The sequence below is a fragment of the Pelodiscus sinensis genome, chromosome 2, assembly GCF_052426305.1.
Source record: "Pelodiscus sinensis isolate ZL-2025 chromosome 2, ASM5242630v1, whole genome shotgun sequence".
Taxonomy (NCBI): Eukaryota; Metazoa; Chordata; order Testudines; family Trionychidae; genus Pelodiscus; species Pelodiscus sinensis.
The window spans coordinates 97725601-97750528 of NC_143053.1; the positions used below are offsets into that span (position 1 = coordinate 97725601).

General features: G+C 44.5%; 1 protein-coding gene across 6 annotated transcripts in view; it reads left to right on the plus strand.

The window, feature by feature from the left end:
* Positions 1-10337: 10337 nt before the first annotated feature.
* Positions 10338-24928, plus strand: part of C2H18orf63 (chromosome 2 C18orf63 homolog) — a 41863-nt gene continuing 27272 nt past the window's right edge. For 2 of the 6 annotated variants that reach the window (XM_025183815.3, XM_075921064.2), the window contains exons 1-7: positions 10338-11633; positions 14834-15003; positions 18189-18267; positions 20227-20283; positions 21166-21277; positions 23393-23434; positions 24379-24455. In XM_025183815.3, coding sequence (XP_025039600.3) covers positions 14870-15003; positions 18189-18267; positions 20227-20283; positions 21166-21277; positions 23393-23434; positions 24379-24455 — 501 coding nt within the window. In that variant the 5' untranslated portion in view covers positions 10338-11633; positions 14834-14869. Of the gene's footprint in view, positions 11634-13117; positions 14342-14833; positions 15004-18188; positions 18268-20226; positions 20284-21165; positions 21278-23392; positions 23435-24378; positions 24456-24928 lie in introns of those variants that run through there. The other 4 variants (XM_089776326.1, XM_075921060.2, XM_089776325.1 and 1 more) reach the window with 4 other exon arrangements.

The window sequence follows — 24928 nt, forward strand, 5'->3', positions numbered from 1 at the left end:
GCCCGGCTCCGCCTCCTATCCCCTCATTGGCTGAATGATGAATGAGAGGCTCTTCTCAGTAGTACAGGCTGGGTTTTTTTCATTCTAAGAAACTTGTTGCGTCAGGGTTCGGTTACGTCACCGGGGAGGCGAGGGACACGGTCTCGTGCCCTTCGATAAAATCCTCCTCGCTACTGGAACACGTGGCGCTGCGAAGGTTAAACGCGCCCCCCCCCCCCCCTTCCCACAGTGCCCGAGCTCTGCCCTTGCTGCCCGAGTCCCAGCCAATCCCCACAGTGCTGTGTCCCTCTGCTCACCTTTTTCTCCCTTCCTCCAATGGCCCCTCCTCTCTCCGCAAATCTCACCCCCTAGTATAACTTAAGACCTGGCCCAAAAAGCTGCTGCTCCGCATGGGAATAGGACTCTGCATCCCACGTGCTGTTAATGTGGCCCCTGACTCAGAGGCGTAGCCTCCCCCCCCATATTGGTGTGGGACCGAGCACACGCTGCTCTTGAGCTGCTGGCTAAGGGCTGGCTGGCTGCTACGGTTGCCAACGCCTGCGCTCTCCAAAGTGCAAGCCAAAGCAGCCAGCTGGGTGGGAGGAGCAGTGCTCTGAAGAAAGGTACATTCCTCCATGCCTGGCTGGGGAGAGGAGGAGGAGTTGATTGAGGGAGTGCTCCTCCCTCCCCCCCCCCCCCACACTGGTGGTGCCTTGCTCTGGGGGGGAAGAGGTAGGAATGCATGGGAGAGGGCTGGCTTTGGGGCAGGGGTGAGGTGAGAGTGTATTGGGATGGGGAGCACTGTCACTGGGGGGGGCTGGCTCAGGGGAAGGGGTGTGAGTGCCTTTGGGATAGGGATACTGGGGGTGCTGTCTCGGGACAGGGATGGTTGTGTTGTACTTAAAAGTACTGCATGGGATCTTTTTTGGGGAAAAGGCAAAATGCCACATTTATTGATAATACACACATAGCAGTCAATACTTATATGCATATAATACAGCATGCATGCACACTCACACACACACACACGTATATCTTGTTTTCACCAATAGCTGTTCTACCTAACTGCTGGACAGATTAGTTAGCTGCGGGAGGGCTGGCGCCAGATCAATGCTCCTTTGTTGACTGCAAGATGCCTTAGAGATGTATAGTGTCTACCCTCTATGCAGAGAGTCATCATATGCATATGCAGTTATTCATCTATGGCACCTTCTTCTCTTTTTTTTTTTTTTTAAGGCTCCCCCATTCACCTTCAAAAAGGGACCTTCCAAAAGCAGGCGTGTTTTGCTTATTCCCAGGCATCCATAGGTCCAGGGGACAAACAAACAAACCAGAGCATTAAAGGGATACCAAAGCTCTTGGGAGGTCCCTGAACTCTCCCTTGTTCTCCTCCAAACACCCCAGGAGGTGCCCCGGCAGGGATGTGTGAGGGTGGGAATGAAGAACCACCTGGGCACTAGGGCTTCCCCTCCACCCCAATCCTCTGTTTCTCTAGGGTCCCCTTTTCCAGTACTCCCCCACCCCAGAACTGCATCCCAAGAGCACCATATCTGCATGATGAGAGCCCCGAGGGTTGACTTTCCCATGCTGAACTGGTTCCCAACAGATCGGTAACTGTCTGGCATGGAAAGCTTCCAGATCACAATGTCAACCCACTTCTCCGGGGGTATGGCATGTCTCATTTGCGTGTCCCATTGTGTGAGGGCAGGGGCAAGCCACACACACAGCTCCAGGAATGTCTCCTTTCTCACACAGACGTTCTGGAGCCACTGCTGGTCGTCCCACCACACCATCACTAGCCGGTCCCACCAGTAGGAACTGGTGCCCAGTTGCCAGAAGCAGCGCTCCACAGTGGGGTGCTTCTGAAAGAGCTGCCCCCAGACACATGTTGAGGGTCTCCTCAAGCAGTTCGGGGTCATGTTCTTGCAGGGCATGGAGGGCAGCCTGCAGAAACTGCTGCAGAAACTGCAACATGACAGTCAGGGGCTATCACATGCCCAGAGACAGCTCTGGCTCCATAGCAGGGAGTGCTGTGGTGTCCAAACACAGGGAAACCAAAGCATACAGTGCAAATACTTTGTTGTCCCTCAGAGAGGTAGGCATGCAGGAGAAGAATTTGAGAAATGGTTGTACGGGGGGGGGTCCCTTTAAGCTCTCGTCTCAGATAGCCTCAGGCAGCAGCTCCAGGAAGTCACTGCTGACCTAGTGCCCTGCCTGAACTGGTTCTGGGTGGCCTTAAATGCGATTTAGCATCCAACTGTGTGGATATTTTCAGATGCTTTTTGTGTGTAGACATACAATTTCAAAATATGCAGTTCTGGAAAGGTACGTCAACACAGCAACATTATTTCAAAATAACAAAGTCCACATCTACTCAGCAGGTGGCTAGTTTGAAATAGTGTCAAAATACTGTCAAGCTGGAGGACTGCTTACTTCAGCTCCTGTAACCCTCATTGTCCGAGGAGTAAGGGAAGTCAGAGGAAGAGTGCTCTTATTTTGACATAAGTGCTGTGTAGACGCTCCCAATTTCTAAATAAACTATTTCAAAATAAGATACACAACTGATGTAGCTCAATTTGCACAGCTTATTTTGAGTTAAGCCCTGCAGTGTAGACATACCCAAAGATATCTTCCAGAATAGCTTATTCTGAAATGTTGTTGTTGTTGTTGTTGTTGTTCGTCCATCGTATTCGAAGAGGACCTTGACATCTAACAGGTTATGGACTGTTCATGGTGTGTCCGCAAATGGCTGATAAGGCCGATACGGGCACGGAATGTTCTACCACAGGTCGGGCAGACATGTGTGGGCACCACTGTTGCAGCTTTTGCAACTCTGGCTTTACGGAGTGCTCGCTTCTCTTGTGCTATGGTTGTCCTTCTGGCTTCAGATGTTTGACAGCCTTGGTAGATCAGCGTGTGCCATGTTGATCGGTCTTGTGCCAGGGTCTCCCAGCAGGTGGTGTCAATATCCAGGGACTTGAGAGAGGCTTTAAGCGTATCTTTGTATCGCTTCTTTTGTCCCCCGTGCGATCGCTTCCCTTGAAACAGCTCACCATAGAAGAGCTGTTTAGGGATGCGATGATCTGGCATCCTTGCAACATGGCCTGCCCAGCGTGTCTGAGCTTTCATCAGCAGGGTGTAAACTGACGGCAGACCTGCTCTAGAAAGGACTTCTGTGTCTGGCACCTTATCCTGCCACCGGATCCTCAGAAGTCTGCGGAGGCAAATCGTGTGGAAGTGGTTCAGTTGCCTAGCGTGCCTCCTGTATACAGTCCAAGTCTCACTGGCGTACATCAGGGTAGTTAACACTACTGCTCGATAGACTTTAAGCTTTGTAGCAAGACTTATTCCACGGCGGTCCCACACTTTGGTCAACAGTCTGCCGAACGCAGAGCTTGCCTTGGCGACTCTGCAGTTGACCTCGATGTCAATTGTCACTGAGCGGGAGAGGGTGCTGCCAAGATATGTAAATTGGTCCACTGCTTGCAGCTTTTGTCCCTTCACTGTGATACCAGCGACATCCTTGATGAGTTTAAACACAAGAAGCTTACAAGAAGTAGAAACTTGGACAGATGACTAGGGAGGAGTATAAATATATTGCTCGAGAATGCAGGGGAGTTATCAGGAAGGCAAAAGTGCAACTGGAATTGCAGCTAGCAAAGGATGTGAAGGATAACAAGAAAGGTTTCTACAGGCATGTTAGCAATAAGAGGGTGATCAGAGAGGATGCAGGGCCCTTATTGGATGAGGGAGGTAACTTAGGGTATATCTACACTACAAAGTTAATTCGAACTAATGGACATTAGTTCGAATTAACTTTGATAGGCGCTACACTAGCGCTCCGCTAGTTCGAACTTAATTCGAACTAGCGGAGCGCTTAGTTCGAACTAGGTAAACCTCATTGTACGAGGACTAAGCCTAGTTCGAACTTACTAGTTCGAATTAAGGGCTGTGTAGACCCTTAATTCGAACTAGTGGGAGGCTAGCCCTCCCCAGCTTTCCCTGGTGGCCACTCTGAGGGAGGAATGGGGTACGAGCCCCCGATGGGGAGGACTGGGCTGGCTCTGTGGGCTTCTGGGGGTGGAAGCTTTCCTGCAGCCCCCCGATTGTCCCCTCTCCCCAGATGGCAGCCTGCGGCAAGTGCAGCCGGTCTGATGGCCGAGTGCTGTGATGTGCCCAGTGTGGGCACTCAGGGCACTCCAAGCCAGGACTGCTTTGCAAGCGGGGCGCCCCTGAGAACTGTCTGTCTGGGGTGGGGATCGGGTCCCTTTAAGCACAGCCCTCGGCTAGCCTGAGGCAGCAGCTCCACGCTCTAAGTCCTCATCTGATGCCCTGCCGGCACTGCTTCCAGCCATCCTTAACCCCGGTTCAGGGTCCATTTAATGTAGACATGCTAGTTCGAATTAGCAAAACGCTAATTCGAACTAGTTTTTTAGTCTGGATCCGTTAGTTCGAATTAGCTTAGTTCGAATTAGCGCTGTAGTGTAGACATACCCTTAGTTACAGATGATGTGGGAAAAGGTGAAGTACTTAATGCTTTCTTTGCCTCTGACTTCACAGACAAGATCAGCTCCCAGGCAAATGCACTACGCAACGCAGTATGGGATGTAAGTAGACAGCTTTTGGTGGGGAAAGAACAAGTTAGGAACTACTTAGAAAAGCTAAGCATACACATATGCATGGGCCCAGATTTAATGCATCCGAGGGTACTGAGGGAGTTGGCAAATGTCATTGCAGAGCCTTTGGCCATTGTCTTTGAAAACTCAAGGAGATTGAGAGAGATCCTGGATGACTGGAAAAAGGCAAATATAGTGCCCATCTTTAAAAAAGGGAAGAAGGACAATCCAGGGAACTACAGACCCTCAGTCCCTGGAAAAATCATGGAGGGGATCCTCAAGGAATCCATTTTGAAGCACTTGGAATAGGGAAAAGTGATCAGAAATAGTCAACATGGATTCACGAAGGGCAAGTCGTGCCTGACCAATCTATGATGAGGTAACTGGCTCTGTGAATATGGGAAAGTCAGTGGATGTGATATACCTTGACTTTAGCAAACCTTTTCATACAGTCTCCCACAATATTCTTGCCACCAAGTTAAGGGAATATGGATTGGATATATGGACTGTAAAATGGATAGAAAGCTGGCTAGACAGTCGGGCCCAACAGGTAGTGATCAAGGGCTCGATGTCAGGTTGGCAGTTGGTTTCTAGTCGAGTGCCCCAAGGATATGTTCAAGGACCGGTTTTGTTCAACATCTTTATTAATGACCTGGATGAGAGGATGAATTGCACCCTCAGCAAGTTCGCAGGTGATGCTAAGATAGTGGGAGAGGTAAATACGCTGGAGTGCAGGGATAGGGTCCAGAGTGACCTGAACAAATTTACAGGATTGGGTCAAAAGAAATCTGATGAGATTCAACAAGGACAAGTGTAGAGTCTTGCACTTGGGATGGAAGAATCCCAAGAATTGTTACAGGCTGGGGACCAAACGGCTAAGTAGCAGTTCAGCAGAAAAGGACCTGGGGATTACAGCGGATGAGAAGCTGGATATGACTCAACAGTGTGCCCTTGTGGCCAAGAAAGTGAATGGCATATTAGTGTTCTTCAGGAGGAACATTGCCAGCAGATCCAGAGAAGTGATTATTCCCCTTTATTCAACTCTAGTGAGGCCACAGGTGGAGTATTGTGTCCAGTCTGGGGCCCCCACTATAGAAAGGATGTGGATGCATTGGAAAGGGTCAGAAGAGGGGTGAAATGATTAGGGGGCTGGAGTGCATGACCTATGAGGAGAGACTGGGGGATTTGGGTTTATTTAGTCTGCAGAAAAGAAGAGTGAGGGGGGATTTGATAGCAGCCTTCAACCTCCTGAAGGGAGGTTCCAAAGAGTACGGAGAAAGGCTGTTCACAGTAGTGATGGATGACAGAACAAGGAGCAATGGTCTCAAGTCACAGTGTGGGAGGTCTAGGTTGGATATTAGGAAAAACTATTTCACTGGGAGGGTGGTGAAGCACTGGAATGGGTTACCTAGGGAGGTGGTGGAATCTCCATCCCTAGAGGTTTTTAAGTCTCGGCTTGACAAAGCTCTGGCTGGGTTGATTTAGTTGGGATTAGTCCTGCCTTGGGCAGGGGACTGGACTTGATGACCTCCTGCGGTCTCTTCCAGCTCTATGATCCTATGATTCTAGGATACTCAGGGAAACCCCCTGGGCTAAAACTTAGTTGCAAAGAAAAAAAAAGTAACTGTGGAATAAAGTAAAAGGTTCGGAAATGGGGCTAGACCCGGGGAGGTGCAGAACAGGCAAACTATTACTGAATATCTTTTAAACTTTTATTAAAGGGCTTCTACGTATAAATTATTATTTTATCAATTTTGTACATACGTAGGCACCAAATAATTATTAGAATGGCTAATAAGCAAAATGCAATACAATAAAGAAAATTCCTTGAGGTTTCTCTAAATCCCAATAGTTGTTAACAAGGGACCAGGGATTATTAACAGTTACATTTACATCAGTCTTACTTATAAGACTAATCGTTTATCTAAAACTCTTAACACTACTACTTAACAATACCTCTAAACAATTTCAGATAATGATACTTACATTTACAGACACACAAACTACAACAACAACAACATATTTGGTATACGTTATGTTTGGTATACGTTACGCTCTACAGGAACTCATTTGGTTCGGTGAGCGGGAGGTGGCCCTCAGGTGATTAGTCCTCGGACCTGGCTCGTATTCTGCCTTCCAGTGTTTATTTGGGATTCCTCAATTTGAAATAGGAGGGGAAGCTTTTTTATAGAGAAAGCATTTGCGCACTTTTTGTGATAGGCTAGCAGACCCTGTCTGTTAATTGACAGGAGTAAGGGGGTGAGATGGTTTCCTGTTTTTCCCTTTCTGCCTTATCAGGCATGGCACAACCAGCACGAACTTTACATCAACTTCTTATATCTGGTTTAGGTTCCTGTTCTTCACTGATCTTTAAGTTACATAGTGTAAGGTTTTTCCATCAAAGGGAAGTTAACCAGTTGCTTGGATGCGCAAGAGGCCTGGCCAGCAAAGAGTCTGCTTTCACAGTAACAAGCTCAGATATTTCCAAATCCCCAAACAAAGAAAACAACAAATCCTGACGGACCAGCTAAACTTTTCCTTACTTATGCCTTTTAAGAAGTCTGTTCTTGGGAGAGTCTCCCATCTCCCTCAGTCTTGGAAGAAACTGCCCTGCCTCTCAAACAAAGAACAGAGAGCTAAAACCCCTCTTTTCCAGTTTGAAATTCTTACCTGCATTGTTATTGGCTGACCACCCGATATCTGGCTAGGTTCAGGAGACATAAGTTAACCCCTTAGTCACCAGGTGCTGGTCAGCACTCATGATTATGTCAGGAAGGGATAGCAAGTGGAGTAGATCCATGGGAAAGAGAGCAAGGGGACTTCTGCCTGGGTACCAGAGTCCATGAGGAGCTCCTTCATTCCTGGAAAGCTCTGTGCTCAGAATGTGCATCCAGCAGGTGCGGAAAGGAGATATGTGTGAGAAGCTGCAGCCCTAGGTGAGAAAGGCAGCTTTTGTGTGAGCACAGAGCTGAGCTTTTCTCATTCAGCTGCTGTGGGGGCCCATGGCTCGGCCGTGATCATATAGTGGTTAATACTCTGTGCTGTGGCTGCAACAACCTCGTCTCAAATCTGACTTTTTAGTGAGGGAACTTCAGAGCAGCAGGCCCTGGCTCAGCCTGATTGCGCCCATGTGCACAGAGCCAGCAGCTGGCCCTGGCTTTGGCTGGGGAAAGGATGGCGAGTGGAATAGATCCATGGGAAGGAGAGCAAGAGGACTTCTTCCTGGGTGCCAAAGGCTAGGGGTGTTTCCTTAATTCTATCACCCTTGTCTGGAGGGATTTTTGGTGAGGGGTTCCCTGACTTTTCATTGCTTTGTCTGTGGTTCAAACACAGGCTGTGTGTGTGCCCCCATGGAAGAAACCCTCCCCCAGCTCTGGACCCCTCTTCAGAAGCAAGAAAAAAGAGAGAGGAAGATGGCTCATTTCACTTCACTCATGCTACACAAGTGGGAGGGAGCCAAGAGTCAAGGCTTCCCACCAGAGCCCGATTAACTCTTCTTGGAGCATGGGGCTTATAGATTTTGTAGGAAGGCTGGGGATGAGTGAGGGGGCTAAGGAGGAGGGGGCAGGGGATGGGGGTAATTACCTAGCATAGACTGGGGAGGGGTGGGTGCAGGTGTCTCCACATAGCCATGCGCTTGCAGGCAACTGCCGTCCACCCCATGCTCCCACTGGCTGCAATTTCTAGCCAGTGGAAGCGACTGGGGTGTAGCCTAAAAATGAATATAGATCTAGCACAGAGTTAGAGCTTCCCTGCGCTGCTGTTCAAAAAACCACACCTTCCACCTGCCAGGCAGCACCCACGGGCCAGATGCAACCCGTGGCTAACACAGATCCAGCCCATGAGGCTTAGAGGCGCTCCCCTCCCCACACAGCAGGGCAAACTGGTACCACAGTGCGGGGGTGGGGGTGGAGACAGCACGCTTTGGCACTCCACCACCCAATTGCTGGAGCATCAGCACTGGCTCACTCCCCTGAAGGGAGGGAGCCCCAAGCATCACAGCCTGCAGGCCCTCATACTATAATTAGGCAGCTTCAGTATTTTGGATACCAAGAGAGGACTTTGTACTAGAATTGTTGTGATAATTACTTTTGGAGGTGCATGTAGCTGAGGGTTCAGTATCATCTGCAGCAGGGATTTCCTATCTGGCAATGCTTCTCTGCTTCATGGATCCCCCCCAAAAGTGGTTCTTACCTTGGACTTTCTATTCTCCATTCTATATACTAATGGAACGATTCACATGAAGCTAGGGTAGCTTTCAAAGAGGTCTAGGCATATCCTTCCCTGAATCTTCATTGTTTTTTGTCTTGTGATCAGCTTGGGTTCAGGAACAGAATGAGGATAAACACATTAAATAAAAAACTCCAACTTAAAAAATTAAAGCACAACAACATAGCAATTGATATAATAGAAACACAAATGGAATTGCTAAAACCAGTAATTACTATGAACTTAAATGTTTTTGAGCATTAGCTATTAAAATAAAAACAAATTGTGCCATGACATGCATTGCACAATGATAATCTATAAAAGGAGAGGTGTCCATCATGCTGTCAGTCACAGAGAACATTTGAGAATATACTGGATGACTCAAGAAGATTCTAAAAAATGCCAGAATGAGTGAGAAAACCAGTGGGCTGAAACCCTCTTGTCACCATGGGACTCAGCTCTGTTCCCGGGCACCTCCCACCCAGTGGGGCTCAGTCCCATTCCCAGGTGGTCCCATCCCACAGGGCTCAGCCCCATTCCCAAACACCTCCCTCTTTGGAGCTCAACCCCACAGTGGCAAATGGGCTTTAGCCCAGTGGCAGAGGCCACCCGACGAGGCTGCTCGGGAAGGTGGAGATCTGGAAACGGTACTAAGCCTAAAGGGGGCAAAAGTGCTTCAACCACACAGCAGGAGCCCTGTTGTGGGGATCACCCAGTAACAGTGCTTCAACCCCATGGCAGCAAAAGGGCTTCAGATCCTTGGTCGGTGTCACATGAAAATGGGGCTGAGTCCCATGGCGAGGGTTGCCTGGGAAAAGAACTGCAGCTTAGGGGTGGTCAGAGCCTCAGCAACATTTTCTGGAAAGGCTGTCAGACTTCCCCCCTTCTTTAGTGTGCACAGGGAGGAAAGACACACACCAGGCCAAATCAGGCCAACCTAAGTGTACATCTACCAACACAACCGGATAAGTACTGTTAGTACAGATAACTAATGAAGTATTCAGAGAGAGAGAGAGTGTGTGTATACATATAGATAGAGAGAGTCATGCAGGACTACAGAATAACATCATCAGTGTCCACATGCTGCTGCCACTGTGGCCAGCCTTGGCGCTTTCCCCTCTGGCACGGGCTACTCCAGCTCTGGCTCTCACTTCACACGCAGGGGGCTGCATCAGCTGGGAAGAGCTGCTTGGGGTGGTCCCCTACACCATCCAAGCCCCCAGTGCATAACCGCTTATTCATTGCTATGTGTGACCTTCCCATGTCGCAGGGGGCTGTCTGCTGGCAGCAGCAGGATGCAGCCCCAATCTGTTCAGTTTCTCTTCACAGCCTTTCAGGGGCTCTAATCGTTTTCACTTCCCCACGTGGAAATCTCCCCGTGCTCCTGCATCTTTTCCCCTTCCAGCCCCCCTCTGCTGCACCAGAAAGTTAATTGACCCTCCCCCACCCCCCAGGCTGGTAAATTTCGACCCCGCGCTCACATCCTGCCCCGCCGCGATTTGCCCCCTGAGCCTCTTTTTAATGACTGTAGGGAGTCGGAAGCCGCGTAAGGGCACAGTGAGGGCAGCAGCTACAACAGCTCGTACTGAGCAGGCTCACTTCCAGCGCGCATGCTCAGTACGCCCTAGGTGTGGCCTTCTGAGAGGCCGCCGTGGCCGACGCTGCACACCGCTTAGCTGGCAGCGTTCGCCCCGCCCGCCCGCCCCGTCAGCCTTTCTAGCTCCGAACTCCCCCGCCCTCCTTCGCCGTCTCGCGCACTGCGCGGGCCTGGGTGGAGCGCGCGCGAGGCGAGGGCGGGAGGCGCTTGGAGCGCGCGGTTAGAATGCCGAGCGCCCCCCCCTTCCCCGTTAGCGTGTTTTGCTGGGGTGAGGGGCGCGCGGAGAGAGCTGGGGGGGTGTCCTGGTTCTGCAGCGTTTTCCTCCATTTGTATCCCCCCCACATTTGCACTTGGGGCGGGGGGAGCTTGGTCCTTCTCCCGCGGGAACTTGCTGCCTCTGTTTCCCCCTTGTTCCTTGTAGGGGAGAAGGAATTACCCCCCCCCCATCCCCCGCCACTCTCACAGCACTAACCCGTTCACGTTGTGCGGGAAGAGGCTCAGTAGCTGAAAGAGTGAATCTCTCTGCAGGATCCCCACCTCCCCTGCTCCCTCATGGTCTCAAAGCAAAGCGCCCCGGTGCTGCTCTTGACCTGTGGGCGGGAAGGGGCTCTGAGGGGCAGGTGAGGGGTTTTTTCCTTCCGTGTGGAAAAGTTTGGGGGAAACAAAGAGCTGGGGGTGAAATTAAATAGTTGGGGGCAAACTAAACACCTGCTTGAACTGTATTTATTTGAAGGGGATCCTCAAACAGCTTCCATCACTGAACCCCACTGATAGTCTGGAGACAGCCTGAGCCGCATAGGGCTTTGCTCAGCCCTCCCAACAAGTGTATGTTGAGGGTTGGGGTGGGAGGAATCTTATTTGCAGTTTGTGTTGTTGGTCTGTTTGACACCTGCTTTTCTTCATATTTGGTATTAATATGGATTATGTGGCTATCTGCAGTTATAGTAGGGTACAACTTTTTCTCTGTACTCCCAACTGCTAACTGAGAGGGGATTGGAGAACATATATTTGTGCAAGACAAAGAAGGCAAGATCGACTTGTACATTTCTTTGAAGTTTCCGATATCAAGAAAGGCAGGTCACCGGACTTGTTGGGCCACTGATCTGATCAAGTAGGGTAATCTCTATGTGCAAATTCACCTATATATCTATTAAAATGTTCAACCGTAGATCAGCGTCTAAGACTTAGAATGCAAGTTTTCAGACTGCCATCACTTTTCATAAAACAGAAGAGTAAGTATCAGGGTGACTTATGTGACCAAAGTTGATTTTTAAAATCTTATTTTTACTGTCTAAATTTGTTTTGGCTCTTTGGCCCACTGATGTGAAGTAGAGCAAAGGAGAGTGCCTCCATGGGCCTGAGATCCCTCTGCTTGTGACTTTTTGGGATCTGACTCATGATTTTTGAACACTTGGATTGGTAATACCATTTGCTAATTCAGTTGGCATAGGACTCTGCTGAAGTGTTGTCTACACCAGTGGTCCCCAACCTTTAGAGGCTGCCGGGCACCAGGGGCGTGGCCATTCACCTGCCGGGCGCCAGAGGGCGGGAATACATGCACGCCCGGGGGTGGCCCCCCCCATAGCCGCGTGCTCGGGGCGGGGCTCCCCCGCAAGCGCCGCGCACCCGGGGCCAGCGCCCCCTCCAAATGCCACGCACCCGGGGCCAGCGTCCCCCCCAAGCGCTGCACGCCCGGTGCCGGAGGCCCCCCCCCCAAGCGCCGCGTGCCCGGGGCCGGGCTTGCCGCGTGCCCGGGGCCGGGCTTACCGTGCGCCCGGGCCGGCTCCGGCACAGCGCATGCACCATGTTCCCGGGGCCAGGCCAGCACCGAGCACTTGGCGGGCGCACACAAATGGCCCCGCGGGCACCGTGTTGGGGACCACTGGTCTACACTGTGATGCAGTTTGTATTATGGGGCTGCCAATAGCAGTTCACACCAAAGTGTTGTAATGTAATTCTCCCGAACGCTGTAGGCACAAACTAAAAGCTTGCTTGCTACTTACTACACATAAATCCTCTTCAAACTATTTTGAATAAACTTTATTCGAAGATCTGTTAGTTCTGACTTGCAGCATCCACATGAGGGTGTTGCAACGCATCAGTCTGGTGCACACTCCTATTCAGACCTCTGTAATCTAAACCACAGGGCAATGTAAACGTGCCCTTAGTTTCAAGCTGTAGAAGCTGTAGAAACCATTTTCATGTTTAGCTAGAAGCCATCTTGTATATCAGAAACCATTTCAGCTTTTCTCTCAAGCACGTAGACCAGAGTGAACTTTCTGCCACCCAGTGAGAAGAGGCCTACAGGATGGGCTATTGGTATGTGTTAATTGGGCTGGTTGGGACAGGAGATGCACTCCCTCGCACCTGTCCGCCATCTTGTTGATAAGGTTTGGTTTTTCCAAATTTAATTGAGGATTTCTGTAATTGGATGCCCTGACATCAGACTGTTTGGCTAAGGGTATAAAGATACTAGGATTGATTGTATTAGCAGCCTTACTGGGTCTGGCTCTGCTGTGACCACGTTTGGCTCATGCTGTGCTTTATTAATTAATAAAGCTGTTTGTTAGCTGCCTAAACACAGAGGAGCGTGTTTTTGCTTTGACAAAGCTTTAAGTTTGGTTGAGGCTGTTTTATGTGTTGCTCCAAATCTCACCCTGGATTTTATTTACATAGGATTATTGAATTGATAAACTGCTGGCCTATTCATTTTGCACTACAGATTTAATCGTATTCAAACTCTTTTAAAATAAAGGCAATTAATTTTTAAATAAATTATAGTCTAAAGTAAAATTACAAATGTAACATTAATTTGTGACATTTGTTCCTTAATAAATGTTTGCCCAGATATTTTAAGTAATAATTTACAGTCTTTTCAGATGAATTCTGACTTTGCAGAATTTTAACAGGGAAGTTGAATTAATATTTTTGCTATTTCTATTGTTCAGATAAGACCATTCCATACTTTGTGATTTGGGGCGGACATATGAGGACAGCTGCACTTACCAGTTAGTACCTGGATGTGGAGTTGTATATAATTAATTTTTCTTAGTTAACTATTTCTTTTTTTCTGGAATATTTCTGTTAATTGGAATGTGGCAGCTGCTATGGAAAAGAAATAAGTTTTCATTGCACAATGAAATAGCTGATAATTAACTTTTGGTGGTGTTGGTGATCTAGTCCAAACAGGTTACACTATAACCTTCAGACTGCACTGCAATAACCAAGGCAAATCTTCAGATAATGTAAATCAGTGGTAAGCCACTTGTGGCCAGACAGATTGCTTACCTTGTGTTCACAAATATGGACACCCGCTGCTCCCATTGGCCACAGTTTGTCATTCCTGACCAATGGGAGCTGCAGGAAGTGGCGGTCAGCACATACCAGGAATGGCAAACCACAGCAATGAGAGCTGTCTGTGAACACAAGGTAAACAACCTGTCTGGCAGTCCACCAGCAGCCTACCCTGACAAACTGCCTGCAACCCATGGGCCACAGGTTGCCCACCATTATCAATTGTTATAGCTTTAATTGATTTTAGTGGAGCCAATGACAATTTACACCAGCTGAGGATCTTTTTCCTATCATCCATTCCTATGGGAAAACGAGCACAAAGGAGATGAAGAAGAATTTTCAGCATTGATCTCCTTGCTTTGATGTTGGACTTCAGCACTCCGGAAACTCCAGCTGCGTGTAGCAATAGCCAGAGACCTACCTCCCAGGAGTAGTGAGAAACTGGAATGAATTCTCAAAGATCATCACAAGTCTCAACACCTTCCATTCCTAATGCAGAGAACAATTTTTGTCAATCTTCTATAACATAAACGTAGCTACCTGTATATTAAACAAAATCCCTACCTAAACTAAAGATGGCACTGTGCACACTTCTGGATAGAGGATGGGAACAAAAAATACATTTTGACAACGGAGTCAAACGGTGGTGAGTACACAGAAATGTGATAAAGCACAGTATGGTACACGATGACAAGGGACCTTTATGTATTTCTTGTGGCTTGCACTGTCTTCCTCAGCCTGCCTATTGCCATTGCTTCACTCAGGTGAAATCACTACTAGGCTTCTGAAGATCCCAATACAGAATGCCTCCACTCATGGACGATTAGTCTCAATATAGACACCACAGAATAACTTAAGGACAATGTAATTCTTGCCTTAAATCGGAGGCTTGTTTTTATTAAGCTAAATTGTTCCCATAACTAACATCATCTTTGAGGTTTCATGCATTTTATAACACGGTGAGCATACATTTGATAAATTGTCCATCTAAGATGACTAAGTTACTATGTTATAAACATCCACTTAATATTAATGAGAATACAGTTGCATTGAATAATTTGCTTGATTATCTCATAATTATACAATATCATAATCATATCCTCTTTTATAATAAAGTAATATTTTTCTTTTATTAAAGACTTCGCTGCTAAGTTGGAATAGTCAACAAAATAACATGAATGACTCTAGATACCAGTCACTGTTCTTCGTCAATCTGCCTGAGCTACGAAAACTCTGTTCCATTAAGGTCACTTTGAGTTCTAAATTGGCAGAAACTGAGATTAGGAATTCACAGATGAAGATATGTAGGTAAAGGCAACAAATTTTAAGAGCTGACATTGTCAAGAGTTATTTTATTTTGATTAAAGTAGATCATTAGGACTAGTTAACTATAACAAGATCAGTAAAGTTCCTAGAAGTTGTCCTCCTCCCACCCCTCAACAATTGTTCTGGTAAGGTGCATGACGACTTAAAAACATAAGCAATAAAATCCTCTATAATTAAGGCTATGTCTACACTACGGAGTTTTTGTCGCAAAATGGCCATTTTTCCACAAAAACCTGAGCGTCCGTACCTCAAGCACGTTTTTGTGCAAAAAAAATCATAGAATCATAGGACTGGAAGGGACCTCGAGAGGTCATCAAGTCCAGCCCCCCCACCCTCAAAGCAGGACCAAACTCCATCTACACCATCCCTGACAGATGTCTATCTAACCTGTTCTTAAATATCTCCAGAGAGGGAGATTCCACCACCTCCATTGGCAATTTATTCCAATATTTGACCACCCTGACAGTTAGGAATTTTTTCCTAATGTCCAATCTAAACCTCCCTTGCTGCACTTTAAGCCCATTACTTCTTGTCCTGTCCTCGGAAACCAAGAGGAACAAATTTTCTCCTTCCTCCTTGTGACACCCTTTTAGATGTTTGAAAACCGCTATCATGTCCCCCCTTAATTTTCTTTTTTCCAAACTAAACAAGCCCAGTTCATGAAGCCTGGCTTCATAGGTCATGTTCTCTAGACCTTTAATCATTCTTGTCGCCCTTCCCTGTACCCTTTCCAATTTCTCCACATCTTTCTTGAAATGTGGCGCCCAGAACTGGACACAGTACTCCAGCTGAGGCCTAACTAGTGCAGAGTAGAGCGGCAGAATGACTTCACGAGTTTTGCTTACAACACACCTGTTGATACAACCTAGAATCATATTTGCTTTTTTTGCAACAGCATCACACTGTTGACTCATATTCAACTTGTGGTCCACTATGACCCCTAGATCCCTTTCCGCCATGCTCCTTCCTAGACAGTCGCTTCCCATCTTGTATGTATGGAACTGATTGTTCCTTCCTAAGTGGAGCACTTTGCATTTCTCTTTATTAAACTTCTTCCTGTTTACCTCTGACCATTTCTCTAACTTGCTAAGGTCATTTTGAATTATGTGCCTATCCTCCAAAGAAGTTGCAACCCCACCCAGTTTGGTATCATCTGCAAACTTAATAAGCGTACTCTCTATCCCAATATCTACATCATTGATGAAGATATTGAACAGTACGGGTCCCAAAACAGACCCTTGCGGAACTCCACTTGTTATCCCTTTCCAGCAGGATTTAGCACCGTTAACAACAACTCTCTGACTACGGTTATCCAGCCAATTATGCACCCACCTTATCGTGGCCCTATCTAAGTTATATTTGCCTAGTTTATCAATAAGAATATCATGCGAGACCGTATCAAATGCCTTACTAAAGTCTAGGTATATGACATCCACCGCTTCTCCCTTATCCACAAGGCTTGTTATCCTATCAAAGAAAGCTATCAGATTAGTTTGGCATGACTTGTTCTTCACAAACCCATGCTGGCTATTCCCTATCACTTTATTACCTTCCAAGTGTTTGCATACGATTTCCTTAATTACCTGCTCCCTTATCTTCCCTGGGACAGACGTTAAACTGACTGGTCTGTAGTTTCCTGGGTTGTTCTTATTCCCCTTTTTATAGATGGGCACAATATTTGCCCTTTTCCAGTCTTCTGGAATCTCCCCTGTCTGCCATGATTTTTCAAAGATCATAGCTAAAGGCTCAGATACCTCTTCTATCAGCTCCTTGAGTATCCTGGGATGCATTTCATCAGGACCTGGTGACTTGCTGACATCTAACTTTCCTAAGTGATTTTTAACTTGTTCTTTGTGTATCCTATCTTCTAAACTTACCCTCTCTCTGCTTGTATTCACTACGTTAGGCACACCTCCAGACTTCTCGGTGAAGACCGAAACAAAGAAATCATTGAGCATCTCCGCCATTTCCAAGTTTCCTGTTACTGCTTCTCCCTCCTCACTGAGCAGTGGGCCTACCCTGTCCTTGCTCTTCCTCTTGCTTTTAATGTATTTATAAAAGGTCTTCTTGTTTCCCTTTATGCCTGTAGCTAGTTTGATCTCATTTTGTGCCTTTGCCTTTCTAATCTTGCCCTGCATTCCCGTGTTGCTTGCCTATATTCATCCTTTGTTATTTGTCCTAGTTTCCATTTTTTATATGACTCCTTTTTTATTTTGAGGTCATGCAAGATCTCCTTGTTAAGCCAAAAAGCAGAGGGTGTTTTTGCACAATAGGTATTCCTTTTTCTACTAGGAATAACTCCTTTTTGTGCAAGAGCTTTTGCGCAAAAAGGTGTGTGTGGACAGGGAATGGGGTTTTTTTTGCGCAAAAAGAGGCAATCGAAGAAAGCACAGTTGCCCTGGTGGCCATTCTGTAAATAGCAATCAGAGTTTCCTTTTGAAAGAGCGTCTATGCAGTCTGGACGCTTTCTTTCGCAAAAGTGCATCACTTTTTTGATGTGCATTTTCAGTGTGGACGCACTTTTGAGCAACAAGGTTTTGCGGAAGATCTCTTCCACAAAAAGCTTCTTACGCAAGAAGCCTGCAGTCTAGACGTAGCCTAAGGTGTTCAATTTTAAAACATTTGTCAGGTGTCGATACTGAATTAATAAGGGAATAAATAAAAGATTCAAAGTTATTCCCTAATCAGATGCAAAGCTGGAACTCTTTGAATGTATCACCTGAGATATTATAGTGTTTTACAGAGGATATATAGATATATCATTGAGATATTATAGTGTTTTACAGAGGATGAGGGGAGGCATTATGTGGCAATATTCTCCCAAAAGCACACTCCCATTCCTAGCATATTGCAGTTACCCATGCTTACTATTTTTTTGTTTCACATTTACCTTCCCACCTTCTGGGAGAGCATGCCAGTTCTCAATGTGGATTTTGTTCCTTCTCACAAAGGCCTCCAAACAATTATCAGATAACTGTTGACTGACCAGTCTGGGTGGAATGTGAATCAGTAACTTGAGCTATTCAGCATTTTCTGCTGAATTACTGAATCATGCAGTTAAGCTTTAGAAAAATAATTAAAATATAAATAACCTGATGCTGAGATAGCAAACCCAATTTAGAAGAAATTAAATTCAAAATTAATTTTTCAAAGTTTTATCTTTGTAGGCAATTGTTATTTCTTCATCAAGACATCCTTTCTTCACCTGTCCCTGGAACACTGAATCAAATTTCAGTTGTAATGACGGTCAGTAATAAAATCTCTAATATTTAATTTCTATCTGTATATTCCAAGTTGTTTTGTTAGCAGAACTACTGTATGTAAATTGATATAATTTAAATATAAATTGTTATTAATGCAAAGTACATACATTGACACCACTAATGTATGTGACACATTATTTCTTCCATTGAAGAAATGGCCGTCTGAGAGCTCAGTGGTAAGTGATGTGTGTCATCACTTCATATAGAGAAATACAGAGAAATATGTATTAAGTAATGAGAGTGAAATTCTGGCCTTATTGAAGTCAATGGAAAAATGTATATATTCACTTTTTAATGTATAAAAAGATCTCTCTTGTAACAGGATGAATATAAAAAATCTAGTCTACTGTGTATTTGAGACAGTTTGTGCATCTGTGTATCCACCTGTCTGTGAATCCATTTATTCAAGAATTCCTAACTGATAATAGCAAGGATCACCAAATTTGGTATGCAGCTTCCTCTTATCATAACTTAAAGCGAAGTCAGGGTTTGTGCCAGGAAGACAATGGGGTGTGCCTGGAAGACAATTGTTTCAATCCAATGGAAAGGGAGTGGTGCGATAGCAGGGACATTTATACCCCAGAATGACCACAGGGGGGCAGAATGCTCCCACCACTGCAGCTTGCCTTAGGGAGCACAACACACCCACCCCTACCCCAGGCCGCCTCCAGTGAGACGCCATCGATCAGGTCGCACCACCCTCTCCCTACTCCAGACTGGCCCCAGGGAGAAGCCAAGCATCCATACCCTGGGCTGAACTGAGGGAGAAGGTAGTAGGTGGGGTGCACACCCACCTCGGGCCAGACCCAAAGAGAAGCTGGTGGGTAGTCCCATCCACACATTCCTCTCCCCTCCACCTCAGGCCAGCCCTTGGGAGAAGGTGGCAGAAGGGGTGTGCTGCTGCCACTCTGGGCAGACATTAGTGTCCACCCCCCCGAGACTCCTATCCCCTCCCCATATACTCCTATACCTCCCAAACCCCTGCCCTAACCCTTGCACCCCCACCCTGAGCCCCACCCTCTGCTCTGACTCCTACCCCCTGCCCTGATCCTCTCCTCACCCTCCCCCCAGCCCTGACTCCTCTCATCACACCCTGAGTCCCTTGCCCTGAGCCTCTCCTCAGCTCCTAACCCTAACTCCTGCACCCCCTACACACACCCAGTCTTTTGCCCCGAGTCCCCAAATTTCCAAGCGCCTGCCCTGACTCCTGCACTTCCCAGTCCCCTGCTCTGTTCCCCTCCATAAGGACCTGAGCCACATTGGATCATGTTGCTAGTAAAACATAATTGTTGTTTCTAAACAGCAAACATTGAAATGGACATTGCTAAAAACTTTTCCATGTAATTTAAATTGTAATTTTTTCTTCCTATATAAATACCAGACAATTTTTAAAATTCTCTCTTCCTTCTACAGCAACATGAGATCCTCAGAACCTGTGGTTTTGGTGGTGATAATGGGGGTAATATAAAGGTACCCTGCATGTTCTGAATTGCACAGCGCTGCACCAAAACCTAGATCCAACCCTGTGGGACTATATATTCATCCAACTGCATTAATTAAATGTTTTATTTTGGTGATTGGTTAGGGACAAAGAAAAATAGCTTTTTCTATCTTACCTTGAGAATGGAGTTATCTGCCAGAGAAGAGACCAACAGCACCTATCCAGGGTCCATTGTGGATTTTTTTTCAAGTCACCAGTCCCACTTCAGGACAACTTAGGTAGTTTCAGAGCAATTTTGTTAGAAACTCTGTCATCGTGGGGTCCTCATCCATGACTAGGGCTTTGAGGCTCTGTAATAATATAAAAACCCACCAATAATATCCACAAATTAAGTTATGAAGGACTTGGCACTAGAAGAATGGTTAGTGGGTAAGGCTTCACCAGTAATTATTTGTTGAATACTCCAGATAATATTTTTGTTTTTTGTTTGTTTTTGTTTAGATATCTTTTTACAAAACAGGAAAATGCCAGGCTTATATAGAGAAACATGGTGCTACAGTAAGTGACTCTTGACACTATTCACTGTTAGACTTGTTCATTGTTGCCAATACTTGTAATTGCAGTACCTGAAAGTGACCTTTCATAGTGCTTTTCCATTTTGCGCAAAAAGTGTATGCCATGTCTTACAGGATTGACTTACAATACCAAATAATGGAAAGTATATAAAACTTTGTGAAACCCTGTCCATGACCTGTTTTTGTTTTGTGTTTGCAATGTATATTATGATTCTTTTTTTCTGTATTGCCTATGATAAAATGTTTTCGTTTGCATGTCTGGCTGTGGACTTTCAGAAACGGTTAATGTAGTATTTAATATAGGATACATTAATTTTGTGTAATGTTATTTTTAACGGATTGTCATATGGTACTGAGTCACATGCTTTGTTGATGTCTAAGTATATTATGTCAACGCAGTTATTTTCTTCAACCTAACTTGTGATTTCATCAAAAACATCCCCGATCTTGGGCTAGACAGGCTTTGATATGTACACATGACAGGTTTTGATATGTACACATGTTGGAAATCACTGGTTAGAGTTTGGAATGAGATATAAACAGTATCCAGTGAAAAAGTACTGTATATTACTGATTCATTAATTCCTTTTCCCAAAACCTGCTGACCCTCAAAAAAACAGAATACATTAGAATGCACCCTAATGTTGGTGTCCACTAAAATGTAAAAGGCCAGATCCTGAGGGGCTCAAATGTGTTACAGTTTCCAAGTAAAATAGAGGGTATGGTACAGATACTCAGCATCTTTCAGAATGTGGCTTAAAATTACATAATGATTATCTTTTATAAAACCTTGATTTGATGGGTTTAAAATCGTACTTAAATAATTATGTGAACATTTTCTTTTCCCCTTGGTTAATATTAATAGATTGAGGCACCAGAAAGAGTTGGCCCAGCCATCCTTCAATCCTGTCTCTGTTACACACTTATAACCAGACTTGCCCCCAGCTGGAATAAGGCTGGTCATCTGTTGGTACAAGGTATCTTACTCAACTGGGTCAGATCCTGACACTTTGACTTTCAGTACTTCATTATTTTTAAATTATATTTGCCATGCATATGCTGCCTACTCTTTGATTAATAGTTTTATATTTTTGTTTGTATTTCTATGATTATTTCTTAACCCCAGTTTAATTTTAATGACTAATATAAAAGGTATATTAGGAGGTATAAGAGGTCTCTCTCCCTTCTCCTTTGTGTAATTCATTGAATAACCATTTAAATTGATCAAAGCATATTCAGTTAATGTCAAAATCATACTTTGCAGACCAGCAATTATTTATGAAAATACTGTAAATAGTTTTCAGAATCAGCTGTTCATCACAAACACTTCAGTTGCACTGAAGTTGCACACTCCCCTTACAAAATATACAAGTAACGTGCTTTCTGACCATGCCTTTCTACCAAGTATCGTTAGGCTAGATGTTATTCTTACCGACTGGTACTTCTGAGACAGACTACCCTTCTGTTGTCCATTGTCCCCTCTTCATTGGAATCAAGGCCACTATTTGGGTTTTAATGTCATAATATCACTTAGAATAAAACTTAGTCTTCTGACACTCACAAGGTAGCTGTGGGGTTGCTTCTAATCTATCAGCTGGTTTGGGTGGATGAAGCACAATACAGGGCAATATTTGCATTCAGCTCTCCTTTTGAACTTGAGGTATTTGTCCCAGATATTGAAGAATTGGTGAGGAATGTGGATTTTTAGGCTGTGACTTTAGTAATTTAATTAATCTTGGAATTATTAGCAATAAAGAGTCTCAATTTTCCGACTTTCACTTATCTGACGTTCCGTTTTATCTGACATGCTGTCCGCTGTCACGTGTCACCCGCTGACATGACGAATTGATGAATATGAATGCAGCATATACAACAGCCAATCACAATCAGCACCGCGCATCCACACCATACACATGAGTGCAATCGTACTTTTGTTTGATGTTTATTTTTTCATTAAAATTAGTAATAAATTGAGTTTATATATATTTATACCTATGTTTTTTATTAGTATTCCATATTGTCCAACATTTCCACTATCCGACTATCGTCCAGTCCCATTTAGGTCTGATAATCGAGACTCTACTGTAACTTGCACAGTGTAGGTTAATATTCCTTTTTCACTCATTTCCACCTGTTTGGGGGATGACTGCCATCAGCTTCCATTCCTCCAAAGTTGGTTGCAGACATTCCTAGGACCCCAGTGCCTTTAGTTGTCTCCTCACTGTACTAGACATTAAGAGCCCCAAACCTGTTCCCCGACTACTTTAAGAGATGGCTTCCCCTAAATCTACTTCCAACTCCAGTTAATCAGAAATCCAGAGTCTCTGTGGAATAATTACCTTCACTGAACATCTGCTACCAACCACTTTAACTTCTGGCTAACCCAATTAGGTCCTGACAGCATGTGGAAAGTGAAAAATACCACATTACTCCAGTCAATCTGATAAGAGGAAAATTCCTTCTCAGTCCTGAATAAGGCAACTAGCTTATTCCCCAAACAGACCATGAAAACCTTGTTCTGCATTTGTTCAATGGATGGGAGCTACTGATCCATGAGAGTGGATTCTGTGTGGCAGGACAGGATATATATATACTTCTTTCCTGCTTTACAAGGGGCCTACTTTACAATTACCTTAGCCTATCTGGTCAGTCCTATTTTAGGTAAGAAGTCCCTCTCTCTACCCACCTCAGTTTGAAGGAGGGGAGCAACCTTAAAAGAGCCAAATTTTTTTCCCACTTGTCCAGACAAACTTCTCCTTCCACACACACAGGGTAATAGAACTTGTATTATTAACTGTTACCTAATGAAAAACACTACTGTGTGCAAATTCCTTATTGAGAGATATCATGTATATAGATGTTTATAATCTGCGTTCATGCATATTTGTGTTGATTTACATGCCACTGCTAATTCAATGAAAAATTCACTGATACATGTTTTCCTTCTGTGTTAGCAACAAACTATACAGCCACTTTGTAACACAAACTGAAAACTTTCTCCATTTCTACTACATAAAATATTTCTGAGATAAAAGTCTTATAGTTGCCTTATGAATACGTTTCACAAAAATAATATGTATTATTTTATTAAGGAAACAATTTTTTGTCTCATGTGGGACGGCAAAATGCTGTTGGTAAGTACAATATTGTGTTCATATTTTAAGTATATTAGAACTTAATAAGACTGCATCATGTTACTAGAGCTTCTATGATCTTAGTATATCAACACAATATCTTTTCATTTTGCTGTCTACAAATAACTTCAGTCATATGATGCCTGCTGGCAGATGGTTCTTTAAATTATGTGACAATTTTTAAATACATTTCACTTTTGTAAGAGAGAAGTTTTTTTCTACTACAAGTATTAATCTTAGCCTATGACCATAGAATAAAATACACAGTTGAAAAGACCTGGCTGTAACAGTTCATTTTAGGCAAATGTCATTCAGACCATGAAAGTGGTATGAAGGTTTGATAGCAATAGGTTAAATAAAATGAGTATTAACTACCTTTTTACAATTCTCAAAACATTAGGACACACTAAGTGTGTTATGTATAAATATATAGAAAATATATTTATTTTATTTCTATACATCAAATATAAGTTTTAGGAACTAAATTTTAAATCATTGGCATTCAAGTTTGTGCCTGGAAATTATTTTCAGGAGCAGGCAATTGGTTGTACAAATACGTATTTGTGCATTCAAGTGGCCATTTGGACATATGACCATGAACACAAGTATGCAATTATATATGTTCACATATCTTTTACAAGTGAAATTTAGTCACTGATATTAGAAATTAGTCAATGAATACCTACTTTGACTTTTAAAAATTGAAATAATTAATGCTTTATACATGATAAGGAATTATCTTACCTTTCGATACTGCTGCACTGAGCATAATGTTTGGAAGGTTGGTTTTTTTTGTTGATTTGTTTGTTTGTTTTTAATAAGCATCTTAGCTCTTAGCTTTACCTTTGCACTTTAGGGATAATTTATATATATATATATATATATATATATATATATATGAATGAGAGAGAGAGACTGACTGAGTGACTGAGATTTTATTTCAGTTATGGACCTCAATGTGTCAGAGACCCAGCTTTGCATCAGTGTAGAGGCTTGCACAATTCGACTTCCACCACCCAAGGTACAGAACAGTTCTAATTTCTATAGCTAATTTTGTTCATCCTACTTTCTCTCTTTTATTGGTTGTATTTTATCTGGGATATCGGTATCCAGATGTTTACTCTCAATTGCCATTGGATATCCATCATGCTACTCACTTATCCTCATCTCGTACTAAATATATATACCACGTATTATTGGATATGGCTGTATTCATGAAAGTCTGATAGTCATTCCAAACAGAATGTCCGAGCTGTGAGATGTCACCACCGTTACTACTGAAAGAGGCTTTCAGAGAAAATAGGAAAAGGGAAGCACATGCTGATAGGATTATCTGCCCAAGAGTAGTAGATTTTTCACATGAAACATACAGCTGCTAGGCAAAGGTATTACAGAACAGTCCTCTGTAGAAGAGGAAGAATCCACAGCAAATAAAGGCAGATGAAGCTATTGAGATTTAAGCACCGTACCATCCACAAACATCAAAGCCCTGTT